We start from the raw sequence: 23,034 nt of genomic DNA on the forward strand, positions 1-23,034 counted from the left end.
TACTCGCTCTGGGGGTGGGGTATTTTCTCAGCTTCGGAAGGGGGAGGTGTATCTCAGATCTCCATGGAGACCAGAGTTACTGCCCGTCCTCCCCACTTCTTGTTTTCAGCTGTGTCTTGTTGGGCTGATTGGAGCTGGAGAGATGTCTGGAAATGGGTAACCTGGAAACAATTTAGTCTTGTATTGTGTGGAAGGATCAACCCCTCCCCCAGCTATGGCCGCCTCCAGCATTGGATGAGTCCAGCTATGATTTCCTCAAACAGGTTCTATATTGCTTGTTTGTTCTCTTCTCCTTCAGGAACCCCTAAGATGTGGATGTTGTTTCTCTTCATGTTGTCACAGAGGTCTCTTAGAGTTTCCACAGTCTATTTGAGCCTCTTTTCTTTTTGCTGTGCTGCTTCAGTGCTTTTGTCTTGTCCTCTAAATCGCTGATTTGATCCTCTGCTTCATTCAGCCTGCTATTGGTTTCTACTAGAGCAGTCTTCATTTCTGTTACTGTATTTTGCCATGTCCAGCTCAGGAATGGGTATGCATGAAAGGAAGGTGCTAAAGGACTTAAGAAAAATACACAAGGCACAACATACAGAAAAGATGGGTGCAGGAACTCCCAGCCTCTAGGACTGAGAGCCCAGATTTCTGAAGCCTCATTGTATTTATTGGTCTCTTTTCTCATTAAGCAAATTAACAGAGCCTGCTTTCAGGTTCAGAGAGGGGTAATTAACTAATACCTTTGAGGTATGTAGACAAAAGGCCATAGTGATCAGCTATTTCCTTTAAATAATTTTATCAGTGCTTGCAGAGCAGCGTTCTGCCCCTATAGGACTTGGCATTCCAAAGTTCGCACCAGAGACTTATCTCAGGACAACAGACTAACTCCCAGCCATTTTTTTTTACAGTATTTGTCATTTCTGACTGGCTCTTGTTTATACTTTCAATGTCCATTTTGATGCTTGCTAGCTCTTTATTTTGGTGCTCATTATTTCCATGCATTTTTGCTCTAAGGTTGTTGACCATACTAAAAATTATTATTTTAAACTCTGCATCTTGTAGTTTGGTTACTTCCATTTCATTTAGTTCTTTTCTGGAGACTTCTTTTGTTGATACATTGTGGTCACATTTCTCCATCTGCTCATTTTGTCTGTGTATTATGTAGTGCTGTTTGACTGTGAAATTTTCCTGGTGTCTTTTTGAAAAAGATGGGCATGTTGGTAATAATCTCCAGGCCACCTGTTCTCCTTGTTCAACGAATGCTTTTTGTGGGTACTGTTTTCCCCTTGTTGTATGTGGATATTTAATGCAGTTGGTCCTTTCGTGGGTACAGTTATCCTTTCAGCTGGCTAGCTCTAAGGTTCATCCTTGATCATGTGTATTACATGCTGTGTAATGTCTGTCCTGTTGGGTGTATTTATTCTCCACAGTGTATGTTGCCTGCTAGATTCTTCCTTTGGGTTTGCTGCTTGTGTAGCTAGCTGAGTTTAGGGTTTGTGCTGTCTGCCACCCCCTACCAGTTGTTTTGGCTCTAGGTCTTCTTGGGTTGGCATCAGCTGTTGTTTGTAACATCCTGTGAGCTACCTGTCTGCAGCTAATCCTCTTTTTACTGTTTCTATCTGAGTTTTCTGTGCCTCAGTTGTGTGGGAGGTGCCAACCTTTGTAAAAGAATCAGCTTCCTCCTGCTTAGAGATGACTGCATCTCTGTAAAAGACCCAAACTCTGTAAGACTTGTCTCCACTTTTCAGCTGCTTCTTCTTCCCTTGAAGCTGACTGGTCTTCCAACAGAGTCTTCTATAGAAAGACTGTAGTGAGGGAACACACTGGCCCACACATGAAGCCCTCTACAGGTTGCACACTTGGTGTGTTAGGGCAGCTGAGGTTGGGAATACAACTTTAGTGGGACCCTCTACTTCAGGGGTGTCTTGGTCATGTGCTCAGTATGGGGAACATGGCCCTTACTCCAGGCCATAATACCTCAGCCACTGCTGGATACTCTAATTTTATTTCTCCCCAACAAGGTGAGCAGCAGGTTCAGATTAGCTATGACAGACAATCCCTTCTGCTGAATTCTTTATAGCTGGTGAGACCATGGTCACAGGAAGAAGACTGAGAGGGTCCTCTCCTGTGGCTGTGACCTGCCCCCAGAAAGTCACTAAGCCCCTCACCCATATCCAACAATAGGCTCACAGTGACCCACATATTAAATGTCCATGCTCCAAGCCTCTCTATCTTTCCCCTGTAAAATTTAGCCCCACAGGAGAGCATATCTAGCACCCAGTCTGACTGACTGTGAAGCTCCATCCTATCGAATGCACAAGAGCTGCTGTGCCAGTGCTGATCACGAGGGTGAAACTTGCCTCAGATGAGCCAGGTGTGAGTATCCCTTCCTTAAGATATCATTATAGCAAGGGTTGGTAAGTCCTGAACTGATGCTCTCTGCAGCTGGCCACTGGGTGTGTCCAGCCCAAGGCCTCCCTGGCAGGAACCCAGCACAGACCATTGAAAGACACTTCCTATGACTGTCCCTCAGCAACCTTCTTTGAGCTATAAGCAATCCAGAGTTTGTGGCTGCCTCTGCTGGGCCCAGGTGCACATGGAAATATCAGCTGCACACCTAGGCTGGCTTTTACTCACTCTAGGTGTGAAGGAAGGTCCGCTTAAAAGGCCAAGTTGCCATGAGTCTTGCCTCCTACTGCCTCTATCTGCTGGCTTGTTGGGCTCTCAACTGAAAAAAACCTCTGGTAGAGTCTAGACTCTAGACTTTAGAGCCTGCAGCAATTCGTGGAATAGGAAGAGTGGTGGGTGTGCTTCCGCCCCTCAGCCCCAGGTGCAGTCTGTCCAGACTTTTTTCACAGACATCAGTAGGGTGTGTTCTCTGAGACACAGAGATGAGGTCTGCCCGCAGTTTGGAAAGTTTCTACTGAGTTTCCCATGTGGTGGAATTATCAATCTTAGTCTCAAGGGTGTGTGGTGTAAAGCTTTGGCCTCAACACAGAAAACTCAGTAACTGACATGCTCCCTGCTTCCGGGCCTCTCCAAACTACCCAGTCACTACAAGATGAGGCAGGAGAGACTCCTGAGGGCAGAGCAGTTGCTTTTTCCCAGAATGATGCTGCTCAGAGGGGGCTGCTCCTCCCAAGAAAGTTGGTGATTGCCGAATGACTTGGCACAGGGGTTTCAGTGGCCATCCCTCACCGTGTCTCTCCCTGGGCCTCCAACTTTACACTCTCTTCATGCAACTGTATTCCTCTCAGTTCTTCCTCCACCGGAGCCTCAGGTAAGTGGCCGTGAACAAGGTTATCTGCATGGCCAATTTAAAACAGCACCTGCATCTCCGAGAGCTCCTTCTCTTTCTCACAGACAGAAACTTGGCTCTTTTAACCCCCACATTCTGTGTAGGCACTTCTTCTGGGCTCTGGGGTTCTAGGCTGGGGCTCTAGGCTTGGGGCTGAGCATGCACACCTCTCAGGCAACACTCCCTGCATTGAGAGTCCCTCTAGACCCTCAGTCACCTTTGCAAGGTAGACATCACAGTATTGTGTAACCTAATAATAGAAATAATATTCTTGCTTTTAAATATTTTATTGGTTAGAAGCAGGTCACAAGTACTATCCACACTCAAGGATGGAGTATTATGCAAGGCATGAATACAGGGAGGCAGGAACCACTGAGGCCATCTGGAAGTGCCCACAGCTCCCCTAATGGTCCATGAGCTCCAAGAGAGAGTCCTCTCTCATTAGTAAACTCTGAGAACCCTTAGAAAAGAGGAGAAATATTGGAAGTAAACACAGTATCTTTCCAGCTGCAAAGAGAAGATGGATTCTGAAAACAATATGCTGTCAGGCATGATATCAACCTCTAGGAATGTCTTAGGATAATGTTTAATGGAAGTTTAATGAGTTCTTTTAGAAAGAAAAGCAGAGAGCCTGGTAGCCTGGTATGACTTGACTAAGGAAGAAATACACCCATTATATTTTACTAACAAAGTTCTTGGGCTACTGAATCAGGAAGTAAGAAAAAAAAATACTGTCTCTGCACTTAAACAAGGCAAAATACTGGTGATTATTGAAGGGGGTATTTGACAAATTTATAACCTGTGGAATGATGTACTGACGGCAATTAACATCAATTGTGAGAATTTTCTTATGATCTGACACAAGACTTAGCCCTAATTTTACAAAGAAAATATAAGAAGGATACTCATTACATTTTTAGTTGTGATAAATACTAAATACATAGAATAATGGAATCAGAATTCTGATCTTGACCAGCCAGAGGCATGGGTTGAAAATAAGATGAATTGAAATGTTGTATCTTGTGTTTGGCTGCAACATACCAACTGCACAAATGAATACAGGATGGGGAAACACGGCCTAATGCTACCATTAATCAAAGAATCATTTAGGGGTTTTATCTAGCAGAAGTTCCTGATAGGTTGAGACTATAATTTCTCTAATATGTGTTTTTGAACTACATTAATTGATGTAGTTCAAAAACACATAATTGCTCACCATGTGAGCACACACAAGAGTGATTACCCCTAGAGCAAGATCATATAAGATGTAGGCAGGAGCACGAACATTTAGGGTGAGTCAGAATTCACAAGGCTGACGAGAAGGAGGGATGACATGAGTAGGCTGTTTTAGGAGGAGGTGTAGATGAAAGAAAGCAGAACTACAGAAATTCATCCTGGATCTCAGGCTATTTTTTCTTGTCAAAATGATTCAAAGAAACAAGATACAGAATCAGAAGGTGGAAGGAGGTCTTGATACAGTGGAAAAAGATAATGGAACTAAGTGTTGGGTGTTGCTAGGAAATTTTCTTACGTGTGTGCTTGGGACCAGGCATGGACGTCTGTTCAGGAAATTCTGAATAATTTTTTAATGGTATTTTTGACCAAATGAAGGGTGAGAAACAACTCAAGTTTCAAGATCTGGAAACAGCTCAAATGTCCATCAGTGGACAAGTGGATTAAAAAGCTGTGGTACATATACACCAGGGAAAGTCAATTTTTTAATACCTACTGCCCACTTTTGTATCTCTGTTAGTAATAAAATTTTCTAACCACCCACAGGTTCCATAGTAATGGTGATTTATAAAGTAGGGAAGTATAAAATTTATAAAGCAGAGTTACAGCAAGTTAAAGCATATAATAATAATTACTTACCAAGTACTTTATGTCAGATTTTCACTAAGTATAGCAGAATAAGTCTTTATAAAACAACTTACTATAGTTAAATCTTTTTATTTATACTTTGGTTGCTCCACTACCACCCACCATGAAAGCTGGAAAGCCCACTAGTGGGCAGTAGGGACCAGGTTGACTACCACTATATACACAATGGAATGCTATAGGACCATGAAAAAGGATATATTACCTTTTGCGTCAACATGGACTGACCTTGAAACTATCATGCTAAGTGAAATAAGCCAGGCAGAGAAAGAAAAATATCATATGACCTCACTCATTTGAGGAATCCAATGAACAATGTGAAGTGAGGAATGGAATAGAGGCAGAGGCGGGATCAATGGGACCAGAGGGAAAGTATACAGAGAGAAGGGGAATGATAGGATGGAATCAGAGAAGGAAAAGAGATTGGTGAAATTATATACACATAACACAGCGTTACAGAGAGCAGAAGAGCAATCTGGAAGAAGGGAGAAGGGCACTGAAGGAGGGGACAAGGGGGATGTTGAGGGGAACACAGGGGAGGGGGATGTACTTGGGGGGAACACTAGAATCTATGTAAACACAATTTAAAATCAATAAAAGAAGTAAAAATAAAAATGACTAACCTAATGACTATTTTGCATCTTGTGGAGTAAGTCTGCTGTGATTATCAAAGACAAATTGACATGGTTATTTATTTATTTCTTTTTTAACTTAGGAATCCAGGGAGAGCGATGCTAGAGAAACATGTTAGCTCCTGCAATATGTATTATATTTCTGTACAGTGTTTCTGGGAGCTGTGCGTGCTGTGCCTGTGGAGAGCTAAAAGAACAAGGAAGTCAGTGTATCCATTCCTTCATTATGTAACCCTGGCCAGCTGCCATCTCAGTCCCGCCTTGCTTGTGATTGGTATGAATAAAATTACTAAAGCCCTGTCTTCTGTTTCGGTTGCAGTCCAGAAAAGGAAGGAAAGACAGAGTCAGCTTCACCAGGACTGTAAACAGTGATGGACCCCAAACGTAGCCGTTTTGTGAAACTGCGTGACGGGCACTTCATGCCAGTGCTTGGACTTGGCACTATTGCTTCTGAAGGTGTAAGTCAAACCCAGGGGAACAGAGGGTTTAATGCAAACAGCCTACAAGGGCCTAGTACACAGTGTGTGATTTGGAAGGACTTGTGTGGCTTCTATTTTACTACCTCTGATTTTGTTCTAAATGAAATGATGAGCCTGACCAGGCAGTGGCGCAGTGGATAGAGCACTGTACTGGGACACAGATACCTAGTTTCAAAACCCTGAGGTTACTGGCTTGAGCACAGGATCATCCAGTTTGAGTGGGGGGTCACTTTCTTGAGCATGGGATTATAGCCTCATGGTTGCTGGCTTGAGCTCAAAGGTCACTGGCTAGAGCAAGGGATCACTCGCTCTGCTGTAGCCACCTAAGGAGCTGCAACGAAGAATTGATGCTTCTCATCTCTCTCTGTTTCTGCTTGTCTGTCCCTGTCTGTCTGTCTCTGTAAAAATAAAATAAAATAAATGGAAATATGAGCTGTTGACTCTGAGGAGTCAGACATGGTAATTCTGCAGGTGGATTATCTCTATTATTACCAATATTACTGTTACTTTTTGGTTACTTAATGTACATAGAATGATTACTATGTACTTCAAGTACTTTAAATACATTATTTTCTTCAGTTTCTAAATAGCTAGCCAGGGTAAGTACCATAATTTGTCTTATTTCCCCCTTGTTCAGAATATAAATTTGGATACTCTCCTTGGACACATCTGCTCCTTGGTCAGCATCATTCTGTTCTTTCTGATGGCCAGGAAGAGAGGACAGCTAACATAATTGCTTCTGTGGGATTGTGGGGCTGGAAGTATTTGCTAGAGTATTTGTCATTAAAATCTCTATTGTAAAAAAAATGGGAAGAGGACATGAACAGACACTTCTCCCAGGAAGAAATACAAATGGCCAACAGATATATGAAAAGATGCTCAGCTTCATTAGTTATTAGAGAAATGCAGATCAAGACTACAATGAGATACCACCTCACCCCTGTTAGATTAGCTATTATCAACAAGACGGGTAATAACAAATGTTGGAGAGGCTGTGGAGAAAAAGGAACCCTCATACACTGTTGGTGGGAATGTAAAGTAGTACAACCACTATGGAGGAAAGTATGGTGGTTCCTCAAAAAACTGCAAATAGAACTACCTTATGACCCAGCAATCCCTCTACTGGGTATATACCCCAAAACCTCAGAATCATTGATACGTAAAGACACATGTAGCCCCATGTTCATAGCAGCACTGTTCACAGTGGCCAAGACATGGAAACAACCAAAAAGCCCTTCAATAGAAGATTGGATAAAGAAGATGTGGCACATATACACTATGGAATACTACTCAGCCATAAGAAATGATGACATTAGATCATTTATAGCAAAATGGTGGGATCTTGATAACATTATACGGAGTGAAATAAGTAAATCAGAAAAAAACAGTAACTACATGATTCCATACATTGGTGGAACATAAAAATGAGACTAAGAGACATGGACAAGAGTGTGGTGGTTACCAGGGGTGGGGGAAGGGAGGACGCAGGAGGGAGGGAGGGAGAGATTTAGGGGGAGGGGGAGGGGCACAGAGAAAACTAGATAGAGGGTGACAGAGGACAATCTGACTCTGGGCGAGGGGTATGCAACATAATTTAATGAGAAGATAACCTAGACATGTTTTCTTTGAATATATGTACCCTGAATTATTAATGTCATCCCATTAACATTAATAAAAATTTATTTAAAAAAACAAACAAACAAATCTCTATTGTATAAGAAGCCACTATTATTCCAAGGGTTAGACATTTATTTACTTATTTACTGACTTGTTTAATTTTTCTATTGATTTGAGAAAAAGAGGGAGAAGGGTGAGAGAGAGAGAAAAGATTAAACTTATTTATCATGGTTGTTCTATTTAGTTGTGTACTCATTGATTGCTTCTTGCATGTATTTCGACCAAAGGTTGTACCTGCAGCCTCTGCTATAAAGGGTCTATGCTTTACCCACAGAGCAAGCTGCCCAGGCCCTGAAGTGTTAGGCGTTTAGAAAGGAAACCAGAGGAGGCATAAGTTACAATGTAGACGAAATCGTGCTTCTCATCAGATTTATTATTCATGCATCCCCATGGTTAACTGCAACACAAAGTGTCACACTCTGGTCAAGGTTGGGGAGGGGCAGATTTGGGGTTGCATAAGTGAGATTATTCCATAAGTGACAGAGACCATTCCATTCCGTCTTGGTAGAGCTATGACATAAAATATCAATAGCTAGGGCTGTCAGACAGGGCTAGTTGATTTTCAATGACATAATTGTCCATGTATCCACTGTTATAACTTAAGCACAAGTTATATCTTATAGTTGTTACAGTCAACTTTTACTACTGTTGTTAAAGACAGAGAATAGAATAAAACATCTCATAACCCCCTCAGAAGAATAAAAGTAACAGGTACATCTGCTTAGTACAGTACAAAGGTAGAAAGGTAAAAAGAAGCTTCTTTCACACTCTCATCAGATTTTTTTCTAATTGCTACTCCCCCGACTCATCAACTATTTACTGTGAGTGTTGGCAGGAACAGGAAGCATGGTCTAGGGATCCTGCATGTGTCTTCTTTTGTTTTGTCAGGTGTGTTTTCTGGGAAATGTGCAAACTCAGTGTCTCAGATTTGGTCAGTTAGGCATCTACCATTAGAAATTGAGTCAGGCTGTGTAAATGTCTGGCTGACGCTGTGTGTTGAGGTGAGAAGCAGCTGCCAGTTCTCTGGGCATCTCCTTCCGTGTCCACCCGCTCTTGCTTTAGGTTTTCCTGGATTTGGCTCAGGTGTCCTGTCCTCTCAGTCTTTTCACAGAAGTTCCCATGCTGACCAGAGGACAGCCTCATGTAACCCTGTATATGCAAAAACATGTTGATTTTAGTGATGTTAGAGGCTAAAATAAATATTAAAGTTAATAAACCAGTGTTTGGCTTGGTGGTCTGACAAGAACAATATTTTTAATTTCATGTGTATGACCGTCAATACAATCCAGGTAGAATATGTAATTATTAATTACTAAATCAATTATTAACCAATTTCACAGTCAAGAGTAAACTTCTACTTGATATTAAAATCTATCCTAGCAGGAAGGGAGTTGGCCCCGAAGTTATTTCTGCTTCTCTGGCATTTTGACAACTAGATAAAGACACTTGATGCAAAGTGAAAAGCTACCTAACAATGCTCGATATTACATCTCTAAATGCCAGGGGAAGTGGAGATATTTAGAATGGGGAAGGGTGATGTGACTTGGGGTTATCTGGGGAGGCCTCAAGGAGGAGGTGAGCTGAGCTTAAGCAAAGCTGATGTCAGACACAGGCATTCTAATGAATGGTGGGGTTGGCTTCATTCAAGTAAAGAGGTATGCTTCTACTTCAGTGTGCTCACAAAAGATCTGATGCTGATCAAGGGGCGGCCTCACGTAGCCTGCTTCTCCCCTGACCACCACCCATAGTGAAACAGAAGGCACAGAGGACTGAAGACAGAAGGACAAAACATTGCCCGATGTAAATAATATGAACTTCAGGCAGAGGAGTTCTAATGTTTTTCTGTGGAAAATGGGAAATTAATTTAAAAGGTCAGATAATATTAAAAATATTCATGATCTTGTCATTAAATAATCTGTCTATGTATGTATACAATAACGACAACAAAGCCAAGACTAGCTCCAGTTGGGTTCAAGGCCATTATAAGTTTCCTTGCCCCCTGTGCCAGCCATCTTAGATCCCAGTCATGCTCTGTTGGCCTAAGCTGCTTGTCTAATGGGATAATCATTACCAGGTCTGAGCAACTGCTTACCACGCCTGGTGGTAAATGGTAACATTGTTCTTTTATGGTTATTGCCAGGCATGGAAGCACCAAGAGCTGCCCTAGTGACTTTCCTGAACTCTAGACATGCTCCTCCTTACCACCATTTTGTAGGGGCCACACTTCTTCTGAAAAGCAGGATTAATGACCACTGTTCATATAGTCATTCCGTTTCAAACTCAGGGTCTCCTGGCACATGAACTCTGAAGGACTGGGGAGAAGCCATGGCATTGCTTTACGCAGAATCTTTTCTGTGTCATCTAAGAAAATTTTCCCCACTGGAACCAGATCCCTAAATCTGGAAGATCCTAAAATTGAGCAAATAGGCAACATAAATCCCCCAAGTGGCAAACTGAGAGTGAGGATGAGAGGGTGTGCTGGGTGCTATTCCATTTCTGGGCCTGTTGAACAATTCTGTATTGAATGGTTTGATTGTCCAGGTTGCATGGAGAAACCATTTTCACTAATTCATTTTAAATTAGAGGTTATACTGGAGTTTAATCCATGCCCCAGAGTATAGGTTTGTTATCAAGTCTTGCCCCATCAAACAAGGAACAAGATACATGTAGAAACAGTAGGTGAACATGTTTTAAGGAAATAAATTGCTTCTCTTTGAATCAGGCCAACTGCCAACCCTCCTTATTCATATGTTACAGGTTCCTAAGAGCAAGGTTACTGAGGCCACCAAAGTGGCAATTGATGTAGGTTTCCGTCACATTGACGCAGCATACGTCTATGAAAACGAGGAGGAGGTCGGCAAGGCTATCCGAGAGAAGATTGCGGATGGCACAGTGAAGAGAGAGGACATATTCTACACCACCAAGGTGCTGTGGGCGAGGGACGAGAAGTCACTGTCAGACCAGATGTGTTATTTGGGAAAAAAAAAGACAAACTTTGGCCTCGATTTGAATTATTAATATTTATTTACCTTGAAACAGTGTAAAAGTCTAATATATAAAAACAGAAAGCAGAAAATCATTGCTCTGCCCTGGAATGTGTTAAGGGTGGGACATGATTGCTCAGTCTTTCCAAACACAGGCCAGCATTCACCTGTAACACAAGCCCGAATAAAGAAACTTACCTTTCTTCCCTGCTTATGAATTGACCAAGCCACTGTAGAGTGGTCCATGCCTTTCATTCTCCAGAAAATTCTCTCAGGACATATCCAAGTGAGGTTGACATATTATCCCAAGAGAGAAGCCAGACTAAGAAATACTGTTCCCAAAGCAGCACTGATTTACCAAAATTTGTAACAATTTCCTCTGTGGAAAACCCTGCTTCCAACATAGAGATTGTTGAATGGTCCTGTGTGTGTCTACGTCACTGATGACTCGTTTCCAGGATGTGGACCTTTCAGCAGCCCTGTTTCCAGGCATTTATTATGTAGGGCAGTAGATTCTACTTCCTCTTGCCTGACATTCCTTGACTCTCCTTTCGGACATGAGTTTTCTAATCCTTGAAACAATTAGGTTACTTTTCCCAGCCCAGTGAAGTTTCCTTCACAGTATTCTTACAATCACTCAAGTAAATCTCAGTGTTCTCATTTATACTAAGAACCTCATTTATACTAAGTAACATAAAGTTAGCCCCAGAACTTATTTTTAGATTGCCACTGTCTCTTAACTATGATGTTAATTTGTTTTCCAATTGTGTGAGTCATAAGCCATTTTGTTTGTTTGTTTCTTTTGGTTACTGCAGCTTTGGACTACTTTCTTTCAACCAGAATTGGTTCGACAGGCCCTGGAAAGATCACTGAAGAAACTTCAACTGGACTATGTAGATCTCTTCATAATTCATCTGCCAATAGCTATGAAGGTCAGCTTTTTTTATTTTCCTTTTTTTTTTTTTTTTTTTCAGAGGCAGAGAGAGAGTCAGAGAGAGGAGTAGATAGGAACAGAGGAACAGACAGACAGGAATGGACAGAGATGAGAAGCATCAATCATTAGCTTTTTTTGGGGACACCTTTGTTGTTCATTGATTGCTTTCTCATATGTGCCTTGACTGTGAGCTACAACAAACCGAGTAACCCCTTGCTCAAGCCAGTGATCTTGGGTCCAAGCTGGTGAGCTTTACTCAAACAATACGAGCCCGTGCTCCGCTGGTGACCTCGAGGTCTCGAACAGGAGTTCTCGCATCCCAGTCCAAGACTTTATCCACTGTGTGACCGCCTGCTCTGACTGAAAGTCAGCTTTTGATTTCCTTGTTATGCTCAAGAATATTCATCACTGCTGTTGCACTTTTATTATTTCACTCCACCTAGTTTTGAGGGGATCTTCCTGAGAGAGGTAGATGTGAGTGTGTTGGATAGAACTGCTAAAAGATTTACGACTCTCCTTGACAGTTGTGTCACCTCACTATCAAGACATTTTATTCTTATCCTATAGTCTACAGAAAGATGGAAATTCATTGTCTTACTGCCTCTACTCAAAGCTTTGAGAACACTGCCCTTATGTCTAGGTCATGTGCTTCTGTCTGTAGGCCCTTCGTGATGAGGGTCCTGAAGAAACTTGAGTTACAAAAGATAGTAGAGACACAATGGGAATTCCACATGTCTTTAAGGAGAGGGTCTCTTGTATATGATACTTCCGTTTAGTCAAAAGGGAAGCACTTTTGGGTGAACCATATTGCACAACTGGGCTCCTCTGGGCATTGCTGGTCCAGCCTCCCATCACAGTGGACATTTGCTGAGCACATCTGGTGTCTCACTGTCTGGATTGGGTTATCATTAATTGGAACTAAAACACATTCTTACTAGTAGGGGAAAGTCCCATCATGCAAAGCAGGCTGTCCTTGTGAAACATAATCAATTCTGACTCTAGGAGAACTCATTCTTAGTGAAGTTTTTGTTATTTTTTTGGAGGGTGGGTAAAAGGTTGGATGTGGTTGGGGACAAGGTACTTTGCTATAATCTTTCAGGTGATTCTGATCTTCCTTTCTCCCACTGTCTTTTCTTACACATCTCTCTCATTCTCTCTCTGCTTAGTAATAACAGCCTCTTGAAGTTTGGTCCAAGCTACTTAGGCACCAGGAAAACCATTCTTTCAAAATATCCTTCTTCTTCATTCTCTCTCCCCTCTGTATTATAGCCTGGAGAGGAGCTCTTTCCAAAGGATGCCAGTGGGAACTTTATTTTAGAGACTGTGGACCTGTGTGACACATGGGAGGTAAGTTCTACTGCCATCGAATGGCACTGTGTCAAGGTGAACATCAATGCACCAAGTCAGAAGATATGGGTTGTGGCCCTATCTGCTGTCTTCCCTCAGACAAGTCAGTGAATGCCTTTGTACCTGTGCTCTCTTGTAAAGCCAGGGAGTGGAATGGAGTAAGAGCTAAGGTCTATTTTTAATGTAAACTTCTGTGGCTCTAAGAAGGGGTTTCCTTGCCCCATGGATCAGGTTGAGTCTATAAGCCAGGGGTCTCAAACTCGCGGGCCGCGGGCCGCGGGCCGCATGCGGCCCGCCGAACAATTTTGTGCAGCCCGCAGACTAATCCACAAAGTTCAAAATATTTTGGATAAAATTAAGTAAGCCTAGGGGCCTTCTTGTATTTTTCATTTCTCTAGCATCCTAGCTAGATATTAGCTTAGTTAACAGCAGTCGTGATGCAAACTATAGTTTCTGGTCGTTTTGTGACACTGAGTAAACTGCATGTATGATTGTGCTTGTTGTACTGATTTTTTTTTGTTTTCAACTGCAGTGAGAAAAGTGTTGCATAACAGTTGCCTTTTGTAGACCTAGTGCGGCCCGCCGAAAGGCTGTGATCTTGCTCTGCGGCCCACATGCTGAGTTGAGTTTGAGACCCCTGCTATAAGCCCTAAAAGAGCATTATCAGAAGCAAATTCTAGAGGAATTAATTAGAGCTCTATTCCAAGACAGATAAACACACCAGAGAAGGGGAAGCTGCTGTCCCCTTAGCAGGAGGAGAGTGAAGCCTGCCCTTCTACACCCTATTCACTTGTTTCACCATTCTAAGAAAGACGAAGCAGAAAAACCTCTGACCAGTAGAAAACCTAAGTGTTTCTCTTTGCCCTTACCTATGACACCATTTGTTCTGGAACTATTATGTGCCTAACAGCAAAATATGCACCGTGGATGGGGGCAGGCAGCTGAGTGGAATTTTAAATTATCTTAATGTCTATTTATTGCCCTGGGTGTGCATGTCACAGATTCAAAGACATAGCTATATGTACATAGCAATAAAGAACCGTAGGAAATAATATATTCAAGTGATAAAACTATTTGGTTCAACCAAATTGTTATGTATGTTAAGACAGATTTCCAGTTTTTGAAAAGTTCACTGTCAAATGGAAAAGCTAAACTTCACTAAAGGTTTGCCACACATGTCCTTTCTCCCCAGGCCCTGGAGAAGTGTAAGGATGCAGGTTTAACCAAGTCCATCGGGGTGTCCAATTTCAATCACAAGCTGCTGGAGATGATCCTGAACAAGCCAGGGCTCAAGTACAAGCCCGTCTGCAACCAAGTGAGCCTGTGCCCATGGAAACTTCTTTGCTTTCTGCTCTTCACATCCTTTTTCTTGATGTCAGCTGCATAGATGATTGTTCCTTTATTGCGATAGGAAATTTCAGAGAAGGAACAGTTGAGTGGAGTGGGAAGATCCTGCCTTCCGTCATTCAGTATCTCCTGGTTTGAGCTTCCCAGGAGATATTGAGGTGGAGAGGCTAAGTTGGCAGGTAGTAATGTTGGTCTGAAGCTCTGACAGGCATTCAGTGCTAGAGGTACATGTTTGGGAGTCCTTGTTTTATGGGTGGCAATTAAACTCAATTAAAAATTGTTTTCGACTGACCAGGCGGTGGTGCAGTGGAAAAAGCGTTGAACTGGGATGCGGAGGACCCAGGTTCAGGGCCCCGAGGTCACCAGCTTGAGCGCGAGCTCATCTGGTTTGAGCGGAGCTCATCAGCTTGGACCCAAGGTTGCGGGCTTGAGCAAGGGGTTACTAGGTCTGCTGTAGCCCTGTGGTCAAGGCACATATGAGAGGGCAATCAATGAACAACTAAGGTTTTGCAATGAAAAACTAATGATTGATGCTTCTCATCTTTCTCTGTTCCTGTCTGTCTGTCCCTATATATCCCTCTGACTATCTTTCTGTCTCTATAAAAAAAAATTAAATTTTCAATTAAAATTGAAATGGATTCCCTTTCCTAGGGAAGTTCATAGAATGAACAGGAAGGGTTGGAAAGTCAACATTTAAGGCTCTGGTTAGGGGATTGAGTAGAAGTTGGCAGACAGAGAGGAAGAAAACAAGGAGAATGTAGTATTAGGAAAGCCAAAGAAGACACTGGAAAAGTTTGTGAGAGCCATGGGTGAATCCTGCTGGGAGCAGTCAATGGACCTAGGGATGAAAAGGGTGTGGGATTTTATGACGTGGAGTTCCTGGGAAACCTCTCAGGAGCAGGTTCAGAATGGTAAGGAGGAAGGCTAGGTAAAAGCAAAGCAGTGCAAAGTGAGGAAGTGGATAAATCATAATTTAAAGAAATATGTATTTTTATTTTTTATTTTATTTTTTTTTGTATTTTTTTTTTCCTGAAACAGGAAACAGGGAGGCAGTCAGACAGACTCCCACAAGCGCCCGACCGTCATCCACCCGGCACGCCCACCAGGGGGCGACGCTCTGCCCACCAGAGGGTGATGCTCTGCCCATCCGGGGCATCGCTCTGTCGCAACCAGAGCCACTCTAGCGCCTGGGGCAGAGGCCAAGGAGCCATCCCCAGCACCCGGGCCATCTTTTGCTCCAATGGAGCCTTGGCTACGGGAGTGGAAGAGACAGAGAGGAAGGAGAGGGGGAGGGGTGGAGAAGCAGATGGGTGCCTCTCCTGTGTGCCCTGGCCGGGAATCGAACCCAAGACTTCCGCACGCCAGGCCGACGCTCTACCACTAAGCCAACCGGCCAGGGCCAAAATATGTATTTTTAAATAACAATGCTGTCAATGTTCAAGCATAATGATGTTGTACAGTTATATATCCCTTTTGTAAAACTCTGAAAATTATGCAAGAAATCATTCAGATATTTACACTCTTCATCTCTTAGTAATTTACCTTTAGGAATCTATTTGTATAAAATAACTCATAATATGTTCAAATATATTCCTCACTCCTTTCTCCTCTCTCTCTCCTTCTCTCAATTCATTTGGGAGAGAAACTAGACATTTTTTTCTTTTAAACTTTTCCTCACAATTGGCTTCACTGATGGATCCCTGGGATACAATTGAACACATTACTGTCTTGTTTTTCTTGTAAACTGAAATTAAAAATAAAGACTTGGGGATCACATATATGTAATTGTGAATTCATCAATTTCAACAAATGAAGTTACTTTCTTTTGATAATCGAATTATCACCATTATAATCAGAAGATGCCTCTCCAGATCACATCCCTCAGTGTCCTTCCTGTCTTCTGAGTTTTCTAAAATGTAAAATGTTTCAGCTCAATTTGCAGCCTTTTGCCCAGTACTGAAATCCAGCATTTTTCTAAGGAATCTTGTATTTTTATGTAGCAAAGCATATGTATAGGTTAGAATGTGGGTATAACAGTCTTTAATTATTATAAACACTAAAAATTTAACAAGAATATTGTGTTATCACTTCTGAAAACCAATAGCATTTGAAGGTATTTCAAAGGGTGCATGAAAAAATGACCAACCTGGAAAATATGGTGCATATGTTGGCTATTCCTTCAAAGGCTTTTCAAATTCACATGGAATTCATGTATTCTGCCAATTCACAGGTGGAATGTCACCCATACCTCAACCAGAGCAAACTCCTGGAATTCTGCAAGTCGAAGGACATTGTTCTTGTTGCCTACAGTGCCCTGGGGACCCAAAGAGACCCAAACTGGTAATGAGAATATCAGCGTTAACCTATGTCAGCATCTCTATTGGTGATGAAACAGTTTTTATAAAATTAGGTTTTAACATTTTTTAAGTGTGTGCTTGAGAGAGAGACAGAGACACAGACAGGAAGGAAAAGAGATGAGAAGCATCATCTCGTAGTTGTTCATTGATTGCTTCTCATGTATGCCTTCAGCAGGGTGGGGTTGCTGGAGTGTCTCTAACTAAACCAGTGACCTCTTACTCATGCCAATGACCTTGGGCTCAAGCCACCAACCTTTAAGCTCAGTCCAGAGACCATGGGATTGTATCGATGATCTCATGCTCAAGCCTGTGAGCCTATTTTCAAGCTGATGACCTGGGAGTTTCCAACCTGTGACTTCAGTGTCCCAAGTCTATGCTCCATCCATTGTTCCACCACCAGTCAGGCACTTTTTAACATTTTATTATAGAAAACATCAAACATAAATAAAGCAAACACAACAGTGTAGCAAGTACCCTCACTGAACTTCCAGTCATCGATGTTCTTTCATTCTTGTTTCACACATGCATCCATCAACTTCAAATTCCACCCCAAAAATATTTTTAAAAGTGATTTTATGATAGAATTTATACAGCTTGTCATGCATAAATCTTAGCTGTACATGTTGACAAATGGATATATTGCATAACAAATGTTTCTCTTCAATTGTCTGGGAAATTGAGGACACAGGGACAGCACACTCTCCATTTCTAGTTCTACATCCTTCAAATCTCCATTTTCTGATCTTGTTCACAGGGTGGACAAGGCTAGCCCTGTTCTCTTGGAGGACCCAACCTTGAATGCCATTGCCAAGAAACACAATAGAAGTGCAGGTCAGGTGGCCCTGCGCTACCAAGTGCAGCGGGGAGTGGTGGTTCTGGCCAAGAGCTTCAATGAGAAGAGAATCAAAGAGAACTTCCAGGTACAGACTAAATACCGTCTCTCCAGATTGAGGAATGGGTGCTGTACTGGGGGCCATGTCTGTCACCTTTCAGCATGTACCCATGTTCACTTATTCCCATGCATTTCTCCCTGTGCTGTGGGGGCAGCTTGGGAGAGTGGTAGAGAGAGCACTGGCCTCACAGTCCTAGATTTTATGGCCTCTAAGCCTGGCTTTGTGGCATCCTGGTGTGTGACTCTGAGTATATTTTATCTTTGTTTTTTCATCAATTTTAGGTGTCTTAACATGCAGAAAAGAATTTTTAAAACCCTGATTTTTTTCTTTCTTCTTCTTTACAAAATGAATCCCTATTTGTATTTCAGTATCAAACCTGAATAAGATTAGCTGCTTTGCTGAAACACTGTGAACCAGCAGAGTTGTGGTTCACCATTGTACTTGGCATGGCTGTGTTAGGGAGTTTTCTCCTTATTAAACTAAACTTGTTTCTATGTCAGTATGCTCTCTAGACAGTGAGATCCTAAATGCTGTTACTTCCTCTGGGTCATCTTTTACCATCTTTGCCCTAGCAAACTCCTGACAGGTAGGAAGCTACATATAAGTTTATAAACTGATGAATGAATAAAAATTTCCCCTAAATTCTCCCTCATGTATCTTCTAGTCCCTTATATCAATCAGTGATCTTCACTTATTTTGTTGTGAACCTCATGAGAAACTATGTGAACTTTATCCCATTTTGAAATAAGAGTTATCAATTTTATCATAAGTATAATATTTGCAAGAGATAACATTTAAAGCATATTATTTATCATGTGTATACTTGAAAATCTTGAAGCTGTAGGTTTTGTTTATTCAACTTATGGAAATATCTAATAGTCAAATCTAAATCTCATTGTTAAACTAAACAAAAAATATCCCTTTTTATATTATTTTATTATTATTATTTTTAGTTCAACTCAACACATTAATATATATCTCCATGACAACCAAGTTACTTCTGGAGTATATTTTTAAGATGAATAAAAGATGGAGCAACAAATGATAGATAGATAATTAGATAGATATAGATAGATAGAGCATTGAGTTTTCTATGAAATTGTTCCCTGGATGAAGTAATGTGCTTCCTGCTTTAATATTTCTATTATTTTTATCAAAGATCAGTCTGCTTTGCTATTATTGACTTTCTATTAGGGGAGAGTAAATTTGTATCATCAAATAAAAATAAAACTGGATTTAAGTAAGAGAGACTTTATTCAAAAGGGAGAACTCCCTGAATGTTGAATCTATAAGTATCTCGTAGATGAATCAGAAAGATTTTTTCATAGGGGAGTAATCATTATAGGGGAGGGAATGAGCAGGTGTATGGTTGAATAGTTGATCAGAGAATACTTTTCAAAATGTCAACATTTCTTGGAGAGGCCTTCACAGGGGTTGCTCTTCCTTCGAAACTTGCTTAAGTTCTAGGCCACATCAAATTTTAGGGGATATTTGCAGGAGGCAGAAACCAGGCTCAAGTTTGGTCCAGTCAGCAGGTATTTTGTCCAGATTGTCTAACTATGTGTTTAGAAAAATAAAAAGGTTCCTTTTTCTGTTTCTGTTTCAAGCAATTCTCCTAGAAAGATTTGGGATCGATGTGTTACATAAGTCTTTCTTTTGTGAAGTGGAGCCGAGAAGGAGAGGGAATGGGAAAGGAGGAGTGGAGAACCCAGGAGGAGAGTTCTCAGGCCGGTACACCCGGAAGTGATGACAGGGACGCTTCCCTGTGCCCTCCTGTCTCTGTCCAGCCAGAAAGTGCTCAGTTCCCAGGTGGAGGCTAGCTGCCTTGGGGAGAGTTTAATGTAGCTCTTTCTTTCCTTTCAGGTTTTTGACTTTGAATTGACTCCAGAAGACATGAAAGCCATTGACGGCCTCAACAAAAATTACCGATATTTTAAACTTGCATTGTAAGTGATTTTTAGGTTGTTTTCCCAGACTGTTTTCTGTAGCAGGCAGATTAGCAGGGTTACTCGGCTTCTTTAAATCAGGGATACAGGCCTAATTTCTGGTGTAGAAAAACAAGAGCTTTCAGAGACATGAGACCAGAAGTTTATTCCAGGATTAGTTTCTGACCTAACAGAAAAGTGAGTGGGGCCCAGGACATACCATTGGTAAATGGCCAAAGTTTGCACCATAGTGAATTTTTTATTTTTATGCCTTCAATTCAGTGACTGATATGCCTTCACCCAGCTGTGACTTACCCATTTGACACAGAAGCCACAGTACCTATGGCCCACAGTACTTTCTCAGGTGTTAATCTAAAAATAAAAGCCCATTCAAAGTAAGAAACAACAATCATTTATTGAGATAATTAAGAGTAGCTATTTGGGAATCATAAATATAGGCAGAAGCCCAAATAACATTCGGAATGAGAGACAAAGGCAATGGGTGTTTATGAGGAAGGGGAACAATAATTACATCCAGAGAAGGAAGGAATTGATGTTAATTCTAAACAATGGTTTTAATTTTCAGTCTAGTGGTGATCAGCCCACTACTCATAGTAACTACTTTGTTCTTCTCCTTGAAAACATTTTGTGGGGATCCAATGTTGTTTAGGACTAGACCCAAGGACATTTTTCCCTTTTTACCATTCCAGAACTTTGAGGCTTAGACATGCAAGGCTCATTTTAAGGTGGCTTCATATATGTTATTTTAATAGCAGTCTATAAAAATGTTTCATCTAGAATTCTCTTTAAAATCAGGAAAAAAACATGGTTATATTGTTAATGACCATATAATAATGAATCCAGCCTGAACTCTATTTATTTGTGTCTTAACACAATTGTAAAATGTAACATTAATATTTTTATGGAGGAGGGGCCCATGAAGGTAAGTGTGGGAATGTCATAATGTGCACCTGCTTCTACCTCCTCCTGGAGGGGCCAGTGGCATTTTTCCTTAACTGCACATTCCTTTCCCACTTCTCCATCCGTGTCTTCCAAATGTATCTCTCCACTGGCCTTTTATCCTTATCAGAAAATCCATTTTCTCAGTTATGTAATTTGACCAAACTGAAGTATAAATGGATCTTGAAATTAATTGACCCTAGTGACTCCAGCGGCGTATACCAACTTAATTTCTGAAAGCAGTAATTACATTTGGCAGGTATGGTCATGTAGGCAAACATCTCATCTCCTCAAGAGAGTAGAAGTTCTTTAATGGAGGGAGCCTGAATTATTAAATAAATTTGTTGAAAAGAGCAGCAGACTTTTACTATTAGCATTCTGATAATCCAGGGACAAAAGTGACACATGGGCCAAAATAACCATCACCTTTTAGCTGTAGCACTTACATCCTGTGGCTAACTGTGATCTACTGCACGCGAGTGTGGGAATCAGGCACATATACCAGGAGCTGCATGTGTGCGTGTTGAGGTGGAAGGACGGCTGTGGTTGTAACCTGAAGAGTTTTTGGCCCATCCTGACTGCATCCACAGAAACCTCCCTTTGACAGCTGGGACCGAATTAGCAAAGGAATATCTCTCTTCTCTTGCAGTGCTGCTGATCACCCTTATTACCCATTTTCTGAAGAATATTGACCATCAGCTATTCACCATGAGTCCCACCAGCATCTCTTGCTTCTAAGGGTGTAGAGAGGATTCCTGCACTTGGTGGAAGTGATTAAAAGCAGTTCTGTAGTTCCAGGCACCATGCCATTTTTCTATTGAAATATTTTTAAATGTTATAATAAATACTTCCAAATAAAGATGATTGTTTTCCTGATAGTTAAAATATATAATACATACAAATTACAGAAAATTTGTACAATAAAATATAAAGGAAAGAGAATAAATATAACCTATACTTAGCCTATTTAAACATTCTGAAATTTTGGGTTCATATTCCTTTATAATTTTTCTATACAAATTGTGTATGTGTGTCTTTATATACAAAATTAAATAATTTTAAACTATAGGTTCTATACATTTTTTAATACTTAGCATAAATATTTTTCCAAACAATCAACTATTGTTAAAAAATTTCAGTATTATATTTTAGTGTTGTAAAGCAGTGCATCTTATTAATATATTCACTTTAAGAATCATCTGCCTACATTTTGTCATTGTGATTATCTTGCCCATTTTGCCATTTGTTTATCATTCAACATATTTTCAATGAAAGTTCTTTATGTGCCAGACATTGTTTTATCAGTAAGTAAAATAGAAAGAATTAAATTAGAATAAGAAATGTTTTGAGTTTACAGTCCAGTGAAGGAAGAAGACTATGAAGGAGACAGAAAGTGTTTGGCTGTTTGAACTGAGGAGTGCCCATTGGAGATAAGTCTGCATAGGCTCTCAGGGTTTTGTACACTTGATAAGCAGAGACACTGCTTTTTTTTCAAGAAGTTTGTATAGCCTTGGGTTAGAAACCAAATGGCTCCCTTCAAAGAAAGGAAGGCACTATTCAATAATATAAAGAAAATACTGCCTCCCAGAAAAAGGATAGTATGCTTAATGCTCACTCTCATGGATCCAGATTTTTCTCCTATAACTCAACCCACTGCCTCTTCAGTAATCTTCTGAGCTCTTTCATTTCACCCTTGTAAAAATGGGGGCTCAAGGAAGTAGCCCAACTAACCTTATTGTGGGAAATAATTTCACAGTATGCATACATCAAACCATCACATGATCTCTAAACTCACAAAGTGTTATATGTCAACTGTCGTATATCTCAACAGAGCTGGAAAAAAAAATGCTATTACTTTGCTACAGATATTGTTGTGAGTCACAAACTGCCTTCTACCAGCACCCATGAATTCATGCATGCTCATTTATTAGCTTGTGAGTCAGGTCAAAATCTTATGTCCTTCATGATCCTTGACAGTGATGTGAAGAAAATGATGCAGTCTTCCCTGATTAGGCTAGCTCAGTTGGTTAGAGCATTTTCCCAATACACCAGGCTGCAGGTTCAATACCCAATCAGTACACATGTAGAAATCAACCAATGAATGCATAGAATAAGTAGAACAACAAATGGATATCTCTCTCTCTCTACTTACTTCTCTCTCTCAAATCAATACATTAAGAAAAAAATAATTGAAGTCAGCGAGACTCTCCTTTTTTTTTCCTATTAGTTCCCAGGGAGTTTATTTGTTTAGATTAGGTTAAGTAATAAATAAAAATATATACTCTCAATATTTCTCCTTTGAACAGATTTACTATTAGCCCTGGCTGGTTTGCTC

At 40.9% G+C, this 23,034-nt stretch overlaps 1 protein-coding gene across 1 annotated transcript; it reads left to right on the forward strand.

Annotated features, from left to right (window-relative positions):
• The first annotated feature begins 245 nt into the window (after positions 1-245).
• LOC136306956 (aldo-keto reductase family 1 member C15-like) lies at positions 246-21,894 on the forward strand. The gene is made up of 10 exons (XM_066233908.1): positions 246-263; positions 6,116-6,254; positions 10,710-10,877; positions 11,752-11,868; positions 13,140-13,217; positions 14,410-14,532; positions 16,795-16,904; positions 17,676-17,841; positions 19,678-19,760; positions 21,349-21,894. Exons 2-10 carry the CDS (start codon positions 6,168-6,170, stop codon positions 21,389-21,391), a joined length of 975 nt encoding a protein of 324 aa, XP_066090005.1. The 5' UTR covers positions 246-263; positions 6,116-6,167; the 3' UTR covers positions 21,392-21,894.
• Positions 21,895-23,034: the final 1,140 nt, after the last annotated feature.

The sequence above is a fragment of the Saccopteryx bilineata genome, chromosome 5, assembly GCF_036850765.1.
Source record: "Saccopteryx bilineata isolate mSacBil1 chromosome 5, mSacBil1_pri_phased_curated, whole genome shotgun sequence".
Taxonomy (NCBI): Eukaryota; Metazoa; Chordata; class Mammalia; order Chiroptera; family Emballonuridae; genus Saccopteryx; species Saccopteryx bilineata.

What these genes read in the sequence shown, in the direction of transcription:
- LOC136306956 (XM_066233908.1), top strand. Translation starts at nt 6,168, where the DNA reads ATGGACCCCAAACGTAGCCGTTTTGTGAAACTGCGTGACGGGCACTTC. An exon ending in ACATATTCTACACCACCAAG is followed by an intron (nt 10,878 to 11,751) that starts GTGCTGTGGGCG and finishes TGGTTACTGCAG; the next exon opens with CTTTGGACTACTTTCTTTCA. An exon ending in GAATCAAAGAGAACTTCCAG is followed by an intron (nt 17,842 to 19,677) that starts GTACAGACTAAA and finishes CTTTCCTTTCAG; the next exon opens with GTTTTTGACTTTGAATTGAC.